This window comes from Acanthochromis polyacanthus, chromosome 1, assembly GCF_021347895.1.
Source record: "Acanthochromis polyacanthus isolate Apoly-LR-REF ecotype Palm Island chromosome 1, KAUST_Apoly_ChrSc, whole genome shotgun sequence".
Classification (NCBI taxonomy): Eukaryota; Metazoa; Chordata; class Actinopteri; family Pomacentridae; genus Acanthochromis; species Acanthochromis polyacanthus.
In genome coordinates, this window is record NC_067113.1 from 67,236,343 (window position 1) to 67,252,101 (window position 15,759).

Here is a 15,759-nt window from a genome sequence, read left to right on the forward strand (position 1 = left end):
CACTTAGGGTAATGGACAGAGAACAGGTTCTTTCTGGCAGCAGGTTTGTATCTTAAGCTATGGACTAAACCACTGTTGCTTCAGCCAGCACAGTGACTTATCACTGAATATTTAAAGTGTGTAAACGTTCTTCAAACATCAATCTCAACAACTGAAAATACAATCAAAATTATGAGTGGGAGAAAAACACACCATACTCACATGTAACACAATAAAACTGTATTACATTTGTGCTTAAAATTATTACAATTATAGTATTTACAAGTGTTGTCCTAAAAATAAACATCTCATGCTGGATGACACTTAAAAAGAACTCATTGTACAAGAGCAAGCAAAAATGAATATTTCTCTTATGTACACCAACAATTTACAAATTAAGGAATGGCATTTCCTTTTCAAACTAAGAAAGAGTGCTGTTGCACATATTCAGATGCTGATCTTTGTGCAGCTTGGTGAAAAGTTTTTCTTCCTCTCAGCTGAAAAGGATGCACCTCCTCTGCAGCAGGTCGCCAGTGTAATCAGGATAACTGGGTCATAAGGTGACCGACCCACTGCAGAGTGCAATTCACTGAACCCAAGTTGTGTTGAAAATTACTCAGCCATTCTCAGCATTAGCTAAACAGATACTGAGAAATCGTAGATTGGATTCAAGTATCAGCACACTAAACAATGCCAAATTTTGGACAACAGATAATGCACTGAATGCATATCAAATAAATAGTGTACAAAAATTAACCAATCCCTACCCAAGTGACCCCCACACCCCTACAACCTTTACAACAACGTACCTCCATGAGCGTTTCCCCATATGTTCAGTTGACCCATAGGTTACCAATAGAAAGGAATAGAAAGACTGTCTCCACCAGAAAATACACAATTTTCCTACACAAAAACAGAGCCTGGAGTCACCGTCCAAATCCAGGCCGCACAAATAATACCAGAGGAGTTCTCATGTGCTGATGTAATGGAACTGACTCTTGTCACTCCAGTAGAGATCGTGCACAGCCAGGTTTTTGTCTACTGGCATTACATTGGGCCCGTAATGTTAAAAGCTGTTTAGATTGATTTTTGGCCACTTGTGGGCTAAAGGACAAGCCTAAAACATCCAACACACAGTACTACTCCCTAATAAAGTCATTGACTAATGTTTGCTTGCATACATATCCAGCACACAGACCAAATTAGGCAGCTATGTTTATGTCCACCTGATGAACCCAGGTCAAATGCATACTCTCCTTTTAGCTCCACCAGCCTGCAAGAAACATCTGGCTGTTTAGGTGTTAAATGCTCCTCTTTCTTCACCGATTAGATGTTAAATCTTTGTGAAATCTGGTTGGTGCTAACAAGGTAAAGGCTAAAAAGCTCAAAAGTACTGTAAATAGGACAATGATTCTTTCTCTTCATCAATACGAGCCTTTCACATCAAAAGCCATTTTATTTGTGGTCTAAATGTATTAGAGCATGCTTACTTTGTCTTTTTGTTGGCTTTAAATAAACAGTTACAATTGAGAAATGGTGCTGCTAAACAAGAAGATATGAATCACTCGGCTAGGGGCAACAACAGTACAGTGGCTCAGTGGTTGTGACATGTTCTCAAACATATTTTAAATAGTGACTGTGAGAAGTTTCATTCATTCAGACGGCCTAGATTATTTCACAATCTCAGATTATTTGCTTGATATGGAATCAAACTGTTTGAGTTGAAAGCATGATGATACTCTTGTAATCCATTTTTTAATCTTAAGCTTCTGAAAGCACAATGACCAGGCAAAGCCCTGCGAGACACAAACACACACATACACAGCAGCCAGCCAGTCATCCCAAAGCATTACTTTTCCACTTTTCATTTAAAATTTGCTGTATTTTTTAAATCTGACATCATCATGTAAAAATGTCTTTATCTCAAAATTACGCTGACTGACAATGCCTCAGTGTATTTTAGATTCAAGCTTAAGCTGTTGAACTTTGCTGTCAGGTGGGATGCTGTCTGTCTTTGCCAGATAAGATGAGACAAGTCTGCTTTTGGGAGAGTCTTTTTTTTTTCAACAGCCAGGATCAGCTGTCGGTTAAAACTTGCTCTGAGGCCAGTGTTTGTTGGTGGAAAGAGGCAGCATCTGTCAGTCACAAACAAAGGAATATACAAACATGTTTTTCATACATGTAATTTGTGGTCGGCTTCCAGGGGTTTTCCCCGCCACTTCGTCTCTATGGCTATTCTGTACAGCAGAGTCCCCTCTCAGGGAGGGCATTCTTAGTTATGTACATGTGGGGGACAGGAGCTGGACCGGAGGCAATAGTGCTTTTTGTTTTTTGATTGCAAGCGCTCCTTCAGTCTCTCTCTCTTTTTCCCATTCCTCCTTTTCCTCCTCATTCTCCATGTTGGACTTGGAGGGTCAGCGGACCTGGGGAGCGTAGCCCTCCTTCATCAGTCCCTCCTCATAGTCTGTCTGGCACAGAATCATGTTGTTCTTCAGGAAAAACTTATCTCCCACACAAAACCTGCAACACACAAACCACACAGAAAAAGAAGGGTGTTTACATTAACATCAAAGCAAGAAAGTCATCATTACAACTGTGCTGTAGGCTGGAGGACTAACATGGCTGCTGTGCTAATTTCTTGACATTTCAAAATGTCTGTTTTAGCTACTGCAGCCTTGGTCACAAGCCCACCCTTTAACTGTGATGCTTGTGCGTGCAGACATGGAGTTCCTCTAGGATGCACAGGGGGATTGAATTATCAAAGTTTCAGCCCAAGGTTCTGTTCCACCAGCAACTCTTCTAAAAACCCCACCACCTCAGCAGCCCCTTCTTGCTTGGGGATGGAGGGGTGCATGGTTACGCTTGACCTTTCAGTCCAGTGGTAAGTGGAGATTATGTTGAATGTGTAAGAGGCAGTTACTCTTGTTGTACTGTCCTGAGGGCTGCTTATCTCCCGCAATGTGTAGGTTGGACAAGGGCAGCAAGCAGCAGTGCCAGTGTTTACCAAAGGGGAGGTGGAGCTGGGGTGGGGGGATGGGAACAGTGAGCATCGCTTCTGTTTGACTTCCCTGGTGTTAAGACTGCTGAGTCCAGGGCTGGAAGCTGTTCTCAGAGTGGAGCTCAGGTATCTGATGAGGTCACTCTGTTAACAGCATTTATTCACAGCTGCGAGGCAGATTGAAAGCACGATTTGTTCCATCCATTTGGGACCAATTAGAAGGATTCAAATACCATCGGTACTGACACAAACAGCAAAAAACTGTGAGTATGATGTGTTTCTCAGAAATAAAGACATAATTCAGAGCCTGATAAAATTCAGGCCAATTATCTGTACAATACATACAGTACAAAACTCCAAGGTGCCATATTGCCAATGTTCTGATCAAATAAATAACACTACATCAGTAACAACCAGACTAAATACATATGCGACACATCCAGACAGTTTTATTTAGGCTAAAAGTTACCGCAATCATGGTTGTGTTTTCTCTAACATGTCAGATCAAAAGTGAGAGAATCTGTTCCAAAGACTAAACTGAAAATCATTAAATGCTAGTGGAGTAGCCAGAATCTCACAGACAGTGGGAATTCAAGATAATGATTTCAAGACTGAATAGTGTTTTTTTAAATAGCTGGAAATCCTGTACTTATCTGTTGTGGTTAACACCTGGATGCCTGAACACATTTATTAGGAACCTAAGTAAAAACAAATCTTCATTTTCTTGGGCTGCTACAGTGATTTAAAATAGAGAGAGACAGGGGTGTGTTTCTAACACATAGGTCCTCTTTATTGTCACAGTCTCTCCTATAATCTATTAGTGTCTGTCTACACTGACACCAAGCTCACTCCCACTTTAGCGTTATTTTTTGATAATTTTTTTCCCCATAGTTGTTTGTTGTTTGTCTCTCCTTCAACATTCTCCTTCAGTTTCTATCCCTTCTTTCCACTTATTTCACATGGCCAAACTGTCTCTCCTCTGTGAAATGTCAACAGCATATGTGACATCTGTGCACCAGTTATGAAGAGTATATCACTCTGGGACCATCACAGGTGTATCAAACAAAATACTCTGTGTTGCTCTTTGTATTTTTTTTTCTTTTTAAAGGATATGCAGCACAAATCTTCTGTATACCGGGCTAAATCTCAGACTCTGTCCACACGTATCCGGATAAGTCTGAAAACGCATATATTTTTCTCCGATTTGGCCTGTCATCCACACGTAACCGGAGGTTTTTGGTTCTGAAAACGGAGGTTTTGAAAACTCCGGCCAAAGTGGAGATTTGGGAAAAACCCTGGGTATGCGTTTACGTGTGGACAGACATAACCGGAGTTTTAGGAGCGCAGACGTCACTGCCTGTGACAGAACTGCTGTGACGTCAGACATGCGACCTTTGTAGACAATCGGAGCAGAATGGACGCGCTCAAAAGTGTACCGGTTTCAACAATACTACAGGCGCTTATTGCTTTTTTGATCTTACAAGCTCATTTACTGCTTCACCTCGAAGAGCATCGGAGAAGGAGGACTGCTGTGACTTCCGCTATTTTGCACCAGACAACCATTCCACGTCCTCAGCTTGTTCGACGCGAGAGACGCCGTGGCCGCTCCGGATACGTGTAGACGGAGATTTTTGTAGAAAACGGAGACGTGTGGCCGCAGATTTTTTCCTAAACGGAGGGGGGCGGATATTCGGTTTTAAAAATATCCGGATACATGTGGACATGGCCTCAACTGATAGTGAATTTTTATTTGAATAGGTTTCCCCTGGCTGGGAATGACATTAACAAGTCACAAAACATAGTACAAAGTTATGTTAGAGATGCTAATAATACATTTGAACTATTTCAATGAGGTTCTTTTTTGTGTGTGTGTCTTTTTTTGTTTTGTTTTGTTTTTTATACCAAAAATTTCATGTCCAAAATAATTTACACCTATTCTTGGTAATCAATGGCAAAACTTTTATTTGCTACCACAATTAAACAGATCCTATAATTTCTTTTTACAAAGAAACTCCCCTTTTTGTGAATCATATAATCTCCAGGTCTTTGAGTTTCGATGACTATCTTGCCATTACTCTGGTGTTTAGTTCCCTACAAGGATTATTGAGTAGATTTAAGTCTGGTCTCTGATTGTACCCCAAAACATTGATTTGGTTTTCTGCTAACCATTTCTTGACCTCTTTGTGTCTCTCTCAACTTTGCAGTATGTTTCAGATCATTGTCACATGAGAAAGTTCAGTGCTGCCAAAGGACAACTTTTTTTGCAGACTGTCTGATGCTTTCCTCCAGAATCTTACGATCTTGATGCCTCAGATATGCTGGACAAAAATGTTCTTCTTCATCCAGGTAAGTTTTCCCAAAGTCTAATCAAGCTGTTTTTGTGTGTCTGTCTTGTCAGCCTTGTTCAGTATCTGCAGGAGTATCAGATTTACCAAGATGGTCGTGGTGGTGATCCTTGGGACTTTTCTTGGCCTCTACCATTCATACTTGTGCAGGGCTTCTTCTGGCTTCCAACCATACAGTGCCATGGTTGGGGTTGCACTTTCTGATTATGCTTTATACCATGTCCACCTGTACTATTACACTTGCATATAGCCTTCTAACCTTTCTTTATAAAGTAGGGATACAGAAATCTGGCCTCTATTACATACTCAGTTGAGGTGTTACCTTCTTTTTCACTTTTTTAGAACACATACAAGTAATACATAATTCTCAGAACAGGCACTAGCTATGACTGAACTTTCATAAACGCTCCAATGTAACATCACATCTGTTATCACAAGTGCAGTATGTATAATATGATGGTGTGCAATCTTATCCACCAGTCAGTGAGTTTCTCCTGGTTCTGTCTTCCTCTTTTCCTGTGCTGCATTTGCTTTCTTCCTTCTATCTTCTTTCCTTCACGTAGAGGTGACTGAATAATGAGCCTTTGGAGACCTCTTGATGTAGGAGGAAGAGAAAAATTGGCCTCCACAGGCACACACTTAAAAGGTACATTGCAATGCCAACTGTTTGCCTTGCAGGCCTGCCTTAACTCAAGTATTCATTTTCCACTCAAATAAAGAAACTGAGATTTTCAAAGACAGAAAATACTCTCAGCTGCCCCTAATCTAATTACTGTTACGATGCATACAGGTTCAGAAACACTTGGCCCTATGGCACTGATGTCTAATTGTAACAGCATGTTGTAAATGTGTTCTGGCAGATTGCTGCTGCGCAATCTCTGTCTTTGGTGCTTAAAGCACCAAGTCAACAGATATATCAAACACTGTTGCAGCAAATGCAGACATTCTGCTAGCTGTGTCACACCTTCCACTTCAATACCAGAATACAATCTCTGCAAAAGAGCTGGTGACCGCAGACAGTAGTGGACGATACAAGTGCCATCTTACATTAAGAACGATCAGTTTCCTTTGAAGGTCGCCTTTCTTGCCACTAAAGGACATAATGGCATTATAGAAGGAGGTTGTGTACAAGTGAGGAGGGAGAGGGCCCTGGGGTTGGGTGATATTGCTCAGTAGGGAGAACAGTGACTTGGAGTTTCCTTCATTTGCAGTGATTATGCTAGAGTAGTAGTAGGTTTTAGCGTCGGCAGTGGAGTCCTTATACTGTATGATGTGATTATTGTACATTTCTTTGTGAATAGTAAGACCAGGTTTTCTATAAAGTCACTCAAGTTTGGCTTTCATGAGTCGAAGATCGAGGGTGAACCAAGGGAATCGGATGAAGAAAGAAACAAACTTGGATTTTAAGAATTAATAATATTATGGCGTCCAATGTTGCAATGAGAAACCAGTTCGTCAGGGGTGGATAGATTGTCGAGGAGGCAGTCGATACTTGAAGTGAGAGTGGCGGGGTTAATGTTCTTAGTATAATCTTAGGAATGAGATGAGACATGGCGTCTTAGTGATGGAGAGAGTGAGTTTGACTGTAAATGAGAGGAGAAAGTGGTCAGTTATGAGGAGTTCATAAGCTGTATAGTCAAGACTCGTGACATCAAAGCAACAGTTCCTCCTTGTCTTTGCATTCCTGAACCGACTCATCCAGCAGATCATCACAGCTCCACGTCCTACAGCAGCCTCCCTTTCACTACTACAAAGCAAATATCATTTTCCTTCTGCTACACAGGCAAATGTACAAATTACAACTGGTTTTCCAATTCCAATGACGATCACAGTTCATTAGTTTATCTGCATTTATTCACTCATTTATTCAATGTCTGTTGTTGTTGTTTGGTGTTTGTTTGTATTATTAGCTAATAAATGTTGTTTTTATGCTTTCAGATAACAGAGTGACCAACTTCATTTCAATCAAAGTCTCTTTTAGACTTAGTCTAAAATGATAATTTCCTCAGTAAATTGAGACTGGTGGCCCTAAATTAACGAGTACAGTTTTAATCATCAAGTGTTGTTTCTACAGTGACGTGGTGCACCCACTGTTATTTACAATACTGGCCCCATGTATGAGGCTATTTATGCACATTTATTACTCTTGTAATATTTTTTTCTCTTCCAATATCAAAGATCAGAAAGTGGAATTGCTTTCTCTAGTAGGGTGGCTGCAAAACCTCCATCAACACCAGCCATCACAAAGTCACAACTGTGTCCCTTATTGCCTATTAGGGCATCTGTCTAACAACCCTAATTGATGACATACAAGGCACCAGTGGCTGAGTTTAGTTGTGGTGAACCCAATTGGTGTCAGTCTCTCCTTCACAAGCTCCAGTACTGAGCCTCCGAAATTATCGATGCCGACCTTCTAGCACTGTCACCCATCCTGCTCTCCACTGCTCCCCTCTGCTCTAACCTTCCTCCAGCCTCCCTAGACTGTGGCCTCCAGCTCATGATGGGGAAATTGGGCCAGCACTGGCTAGATGATGAGGCTGGGCGACAGCCCCATCGATTAGCTGTCCCCCAGGGCTGATCTGTGGCTAACTGCTTGCTGGATGGAGTCTCATATCTCCTTCTTTATTCTTAACACCCCCACCCTCAGCAACATAACGTCTCTCCTTAGAGTCAACCCCTGATCTCTTTGGCTGCAAGACCACAGTCGTGCTTCCTTTCCTAGCACACAGAGGGGGAAGGTTATGTCTGCAGCTTTATGTCCAGTTTATAAGAGTAAGGCCACACTGGGTACAGACATGACAAATCAGATCCAACGTAGGATCTTCTTTTTTTGTTCTGATACACCATAGACAGGAACCGTTCATTCCCCTCAGCTTGAAACCATTTCAAAGTTTTGCACAATGAAAAGAAAGAAGAGAGAGATGGGAAGGTAAAAAACAGCTTTTGCCTTGTAAAAAAGCTTTGATACTTATTTTATTCTTGGAGCAGGTTCAGCTCTAAATGGTTGGTTAATGGAAAGCAAGAGATCACTGCTATTTTGCTAGTGATGATGAGAAACTGCAAGGAAATGGTCACAGGTCACAAATGCAATGACATTTCCATTCTCAGCTAACAGGCCAGTCTCTCCATCTCTGCCCTGCGCTAATAGGCCAATCACTTAAGCAAGGCCCCTTAATAGCTGAACATGGCAATGACCATTAGTGTCCTGCCAAGAGTCCCTGATGGAATCAGAATAATCGCTGGCTTTGAGTTCTCTGTTCTAAACTGTGGGATACAGTGGAGTGGACGTACCCACAAAGCAACTGATGCCGTGAACAGATGTGTGTGTGTGTGTGTGTGTGTGTGTGTGTGTGTGTGTGTGTGTGTGTGTGTGTGTGTGTGTGTGTGTGTGTGTGTGTGTGTGTGTGTGTGGCTATATGCCCATACTTGTTGCAATTTAACCTTCAAAGGCAACATGGGCTGTGGTTGACCTGCAAGAGTGATGGATAATTACACTGCATGACCCCAGCTGACCTTACGATTGCCTGCTATGTTTATCAGATTTCACATTTTCTGACGACGTTCCACAGAGAAATCCCTAGGCCATTTGTGAGATGGATTAGATTGCTTTATTGAAGGACCCATGGGGGAGGGGTTGATGGGAGCTTTCATGTTTGTTTGACGCGGGGAAACGAAAGGGGACAGAGCTGGTGTAGATGAACAAGAGGACAGATTGGTATGCCAGACAAAGAGCAAGAGCTCATTTCCAGGTCAGCCACAACAAAATGCAAAAAAAAAAAAACGGTTCAGGGAATCCTAAGTGAGATTTCAGGACAGATCTCAAGCAGAGGGTGGGAAAATACGTTCTATTAATCAGGATATATCTGTAAGTGTTGAGATAGCTACTTAGGTGAGCCTCATTTAGTAATTATGAGGTTATAACAAACACCGCATCAAACCTTCAGCTTGTTTTGGAGCAGTCCTGTGAAAAATTACTTTGCTGCACAGGTATACACAAACACACAAACTCTGCTTAAAGCACAATGGAAAACAAAAAGTCCGACCTGAGCAACAGCTTTAGACCAGAATTCGTGACAAGTCCCTGTTGAAATTGTGATGGGCATCTGAATTGTGCTTGCAAAGCCACAGCGGACCATGTGAAACACACTAACGTTGATTTTATTCAACAGTTCATCAACTGCCCTAATGTAAAAGAAAGATTTGCTCATGCTTAAATGGGTTTTAATGTGGGAGACCAGAGTGAGCCTGCCTGGGCCTGACTGATGAAGATTACCTGACTTCTTCCATTAGGAGAGGCTGTCTAGTGCAACCAGCTGAGGTGGCAAGACAATAACTGAGTTCTAATTGTGCATAACCAGGTCCTTTGCCTTCAGCATGCTCAGTGTGTCTGCTTTGTGTGAATGTGCTGGTACTTGCGTCTATACGTGTGCAACAGGGCTGGAATGAGATAAAAGGCTAGAAAGCACAAGAACCCAACCAACATATAATCTTCTAGACCTTTACGTGAGTCTTTCTGTTAGTGATTGTGGTAACCTTTAAAAACCTTCAACAACATTCAGTTTTGTTCACAGAGAGTCTTCAAAGTTTTTCAATCATAGTAATATGACAACTGTTGTAGAGCATTAATCCTGTAGAGCTCCCCAGAAATTTGAGTGAAATGTGCAGGGATATCATTGAAGAAATTACCAAAAGAATCATCTAATATTACCTGAAATCCAATTTCCGACGGTGTTAATGGATTAGTTGTGTGGACACAAAAGTCTTGTCAGTCATCTGGTATAGAACTAGTTGCATCACACAGGGGTACAGTCAGTACAATGCAATAAATTGCAATACAATAACTTTATTTATCCCAGAAGGAAAATTCAATAGATAACAATAAAATAGATATATCTATCTTCAATAGATAATTCAATAAATTCAAGTAAGGCACATCCTACAAGAGGCTATGAAGGCAGATTTTTTTTCACCACGTTTGACTGTGGCCATGCAGTGTCATACATGCTAGTCAGAAGATTCAAGCTTCAAAAGCACCTGTAAACCATGGCAGAAGCCCTTGTTTGAAGTGGTAGCAGTGCTTTTTCAAATAAGTCAGCAAAACACTATTGTCAATGTTGTCAGATAGAAAGTGTTTATTTTTCTAACAAGCCTTTCATGTAGAGTCTTTAATAAATCCTAAATTATCCAAACTTTATTACTACCTTACTATTGTTGTTCTGTTATCTTGGATTACAATTAAGTTTAACAGTATACTTCATAAACTCATTGCAGAGTTATATTGAAGGTCAGTATCTGTGATAGCTGAGTAGCTGGAAAAGAGCTTCTTCTCAACTGGTGCTACGATAAGAAGCAAAATTTCTGACCCCATCCTATAAGTGTAGCTGTAGCACTAGGCCGACTCTCTGCATTAGTAGAGCAGAATTAGAATCACTGTGCTGGGCCAAAGCCTTAGATGTGTCTACATTGCTCACTGGTTACAATGATCATTTTCTCATGTGAAATCTATCTGCAGCACTTCAGACTTTGTGCTGCAGTCTTGCACCCCAGTCTTCCTGGACACAGGTATGAGAAGCAGAAGTGTGGTACAGTCACTTACCTTTGATTACAGAGCTGGCATGCAAAGCAGTCCAGGTGGTAGACGTTTTCCTTGGCCCTCATGACCATCTCAAAGGCTGGAATGAGCTTGCTGCACGCTGCACAGTTTCCTGTTACACCAAACAACCTGAGCCAAATAAATGCACACAAATAAGATGTAAGTCATCATTTTAAAGCACAACTACACCAACAAAAAAGCTTGGAAGTTTGTGCAACTTTTTGATGAACTTGCAATAATGAGCAATTTACATTTTATCTGCTGTGAACTGAACCTGTGACGAAAGAAAATGTAAAAACTACAAAACATAAGTATGTGATTATAGTTTTAAATAAAGTCAATATAAACGTACTGGAGCATGTTTATTTTAATCCCATTCTCAGTCCAGTCTATGTTGTCAATTAAACTGCACATCTCAACTTCTGAATAATTTTTCAGCAGCCACTATGGCTCACATTTTAAACCCAATTATTACAGAAAATAGACCAACAGAATTACAGGAGGAGACCGCGTCAGCTGCTTCTTGGTTACTCAGAGAATGAGAGTGACAGCTGCCAAAGAAATAGTGATAAACACACTAACATGAGCTGCTGGGACAGAGAGAGCCGCCAAATCAGTCACAAAAATAGGCTGGACAGAGCTGGACAACAGTCGAGCAGTAAAAAAAAAAAGAAGAAAAAAATAGCTTGTGCAATAGAAATAGAAGGGACATTGCTAGCAACACTGCCCAGGGAGGACCCTATTATTCTGTTGCCAGCTCCGGGGACATTAATGTGAGTATTCATTAGGGATTCAGGGCTGTAACTACACAGCGACCTAGACCAGGCTAGCAAGGGAAAAATATCTGATAACAAAATGATATAACAAAATAACCTATTAGGCAGACTTCTTCAGGCACTTTTAGCCATCATTGTTAAAATGATAAAACAGCCTGCCACTCTCAGAGTCTGTAAGAGATCGCAATCTGATAAATGATCTCAGGGCTTGGGATATGCAGGGTTGTTTATTAACCTTCAGAAAGTATGTTTCCCAGAGGCAAGAAGCAGATAGATTGCACCCTCATGAATACCTCCAGAATTAAGGGCCACTGTCAACACACCTTGAGACAATAAAGGATATCTTTTGTAACATGGTCAGCGAGAGACAATAAAGGAGGCCTATTCAATGGATTAGTGCTGGCTTAATTAAGAGAATTATGCCTTTTCCTTTGAGCAATCTAAATTTAGATCATTTTGTCGTATCTCAAATGTGTGTTGCCAGAAGGCATGAAATAGATGAAATACTGATTTGTCTCCTTAAAAAGCACAGTAATTGATCTAAAAACGTTCTTTACAAAAATAACAAGAAATAATAGATTTAGTGTGACGATCAATGTCTGAGCATAACGGCAGTACTCTGTAGGACAACTCAAACAGAGGTCCCGATGCCGTCTCCTCTCACTGTTTGACGGCAAATGCCCTTCCAGTATATATATATATAAATATACACTGCTCAAAAAAATTAAAGGAACACTTTGAAAACACATCATATTTCAATACGGGGATAAAACATACTGGATATTTACATTGATATGGACTGGATAATGTGTTAGGAATGAAAAGTGCCACATTGTTTGATGGAAATGAAAATTATCCCCCAGGAGGGCTAAATTCAAGACACCCCAAAATCAAAGTGAAAAACTGATGTAGCGGGCTAGTCCATCTTGCTGAAATTCCTTGGCAGCAACTCAAAATGGTATTCAGTAGTTTATATGGCCTCCATGTCCTTGTATGCATGACTGACGATGCCGGGACAAGCTCTGAATGAGACGACAGATGGTGTCCTGGGGTATCTCCTCCCAGAACTGGACCAGGGCATCGCTGAGCTCCTGGACAGTCTGAGGAGCAACCTGATGGTGTTGGATGGAACTAAACATAATGTTCCAAAGGTGTTCTATTGGATTCAGGTCAGGTGAGCGTGGGGGCCAGCTAATGGTATCAGTTCCTTCATCCTCCAGGAACTGCATGACTTCTCTTACCACATAAGACTGGGCATTGTCGTGCACCAGAAGGAATCCAGGACCACTGCACCAATGTAGGGTCTGACAATGGGTCAAAGGATTTCATCCTGATACCTAATGGCAGTCAGAGTGCCATTGTCCAGGCTGTAGAGGTCTGTGCGTCCCTCCATGGATATGCCTCCCCACACCATCACTGACCCACCACCAAACCGGTCATGCTGAACAATGTTACAGGCAGCATAACGTTCTCCATGGCTTCTCCAGACCCTTTCATGTCTGTCACATGTGCTCAGGGTGAACCTGCTCTGATCTGTGAAAAGCACAGGGCATCAGTGGTGGACTTGCAAATTCCTGTGTTGCCAGCTGAGCTCCACGGTGCCAGTCATCGAGCACAGCGGGCACTAGAGGACGCTGGGCCCTCAGACCACTCTCATTATATCTCTTTCTGATTGTTTGATCAGAGACATTCACACCAGTGGTGTGCTGGAGGTCATTTTGTAGAGCTATTGCAGTGCTCATCCTGTTCCTCCTTGCACAAAGGAGCAGATACCTGTCCTGCTGATTGGTTGCGGACCTTCGGCAGCCCTGTCAAGCTCTCCCAGACTAACTGCCTGTCTCCTGAAATCTCCTCCATGCGCTTGAGAATGTGCTGGGAGACACAGCAAACCTTCTGGCAGTGGCATGCATTGATGTGCCATCCTGGAGGAGTTAGACTGTCTGTGGAACCTCTGTAGGGTCCAGGTATCGCCTCATGCTACCAGAAGTGACACTTAACCTAGCCAAATGCAAAAATACTGATAAACAGTCAGACAATATTAGGTAGGAAAAAAATGTCAGCGGCCTTCACCTGTAAACTCATTCCTGTTTTGGGGGTTGTCTCATTGTTACCCCTCTAGTGCATCTGTTGTTAATTTCATGAACACCAAAGCAGCTGAAACTGACTAAAAAGCCCCTCAGTTACTTACTTGACCAGATCAGCATCCCACATGTTTCACTGATTTGATGCAATACTTAGATTAAAAAGTGTCCCTTTAATTTTTTTGAGCAGTGTATATATATATATATACATATATATATATATATATATATATATATATATATATATATATATATATATATATATATGTGTACATTAGAGTCCAAACTCAAATTCTTCATACCCCAACCAGACCGAAAATGAAACAGGCTTCTCCCAAAAGATAATAAGATGTTATACAAGAGGCATTTTGGAAAAAATATTTACATTTGAACAAAAAGTGACATGTCCACAGTTATTCATATCCATTGCAATCAGTCACAGTCTATGAGAAAATCCAAATCCAAGGTTCCATGCCATTCCAAACAGTCTAAGCTGTTCAGCAGCATCCTAATCAACCTGATTCTTGGGGCACAGCTGTTTAAATCAACTCTACAGGTGAAAAACAGCAGCTCTCTGCAGTTAGTTGGTGGACAATCGTGGCTAAGACAAAGGAGATCACTGAGAATCTGCAGTTGTGCATTTTGGCTGCTCACAAGTCAGAAAATGGGCTATCAGGGTTCTTGCCAGCGCATTTCAGCGTAACGGGCCGTTACGCTGTCAGTTTTAAAAGATCACGCTGTGATTAGGGCCACTACGCTTCCTTTCAAGTTGTGGTATTGTGTTTTGAGCACATTTGCTTGCATAATATTTCCATATTTATGTGAGAAAACTTCTTTATTGGGGCAGTTGGCGCTGTGAAAGAGAGTTATTTTGACAGATAACGTCATGTGCGTTTGTTTTTATCGACTGGGTGCCTATCTAGGTTAATTTATGTCTCCCCACCTCAGCCGTACTTTCCTGTCGATTGACCCGTTCCCGTCTAAAATGAAGAGTCGCTTTCAATCTCGGGGTTACAATTAGCATGTCTCGGTTGTTTCCATGATGCCATGTATGGTGAATAGTGACCTAAATCACGAGCATTTGGAGCATCTGCGTGACGCTCATTGACTGACATCTGGGCCAGCCGCTCGCGAGATTTAATGAAGGCTATTGCGCATGCGCATAGTGTCGGGCCGTCCCGACCTGCAGTTACGCTGTAAAAAAAAATCCTGGTGAGAACCCTGGCTATAGGGCCAAATCTAAATGTTTTCAAGTTCCTGTGGCTACAGTGTAAAGTATTTTAAAAAATACAAGATTCCCCACACTGTGGAAAATCTTAGAGGATGTGGTCAAAAGCGAAAAAGTGACACTTGTGCTGGCCAGGAGGACAGTGAGAGAGGTGAAAAAGAATCCAAGGATCACCACCAAGTCTATCCTGGAGAATCTTGGCTCTGCTGGTGGCAACAGTCCAATGGACACTGCATGGATGCAGACCAAGGAGGACACCATTTCTTCAGGTAAAGCACACTGAAGCCCACTTGGCTTTTTTAAATGTTCATCTGGACAAAGAAGAAGACTTCTGGTCTTCGGTTTTATGGCCAGGAACAAAAATTTAATTGTTTGGCCACAATGATGTTGTCTTCATGTGGCGTTTAACACCATCCCCACTGTCAGACATGGAGGTGGAAACCCAATGCTTTCGGGGTGTTTTTTCCCGTTAACCTAATCACAGTAAAAGGCAGTGTTCAAAAAAGTTCAACAATATCAGGCAGTCATAATTTCCTTAAAAAATAGTTCTAAAACCAGACAGACAGACAGACAGACAGACAGACAGACAGACAGACTTTATATAACTTTAACTGTAATGGTGGCATATAAATGAGCACTCTCTTCATATCTGGCTGTGGATTGTACACTTCTAATCTGTAATAACTGAGCTTAACATCAATTGTCAGTGTTTACATATTGTTTGTATTTTCCTCCTTGCTATCACATTCTCTCTCATCT

At 41.5% G+C, this 15,759-nt stretch overlaps 1 protein-coding gene across 4 annotated transcripts in view; it reads right to left on the reverse strand.

The window, feature by feature from the left end:
• Positions 1 to 204: 204 nt before the first annotated feature.
• The window catches only part of lmo3 (LIM domain only 3), a 52,368-nt gene continuing 36,813 nt past the window's right edge, over positions 205 to 15,759 (reverse strand). For all 4 annotated transcript variants that reach the window (XM_022208786.2, XM_022208784.2, XM_022208787.2 and 1 more), the window contains 2 exons: positions 10,919 to 11,044; positions 205 to 2,499 (listed from right to left, as the gene is read on the reverse strand). In XM_022208786.2, the coding sequence (XP_022064478.1) occupies positions 2,394 to 2,499; positions 10,919 to 11,044 (232 nt within the window). In that variant the 3' untranslated portion in view covers positions 205 to 2,393. The remainder of the gene's footprint in view (positions 2,500 to 10,918; positions 11,045 to 15,759) is intronic.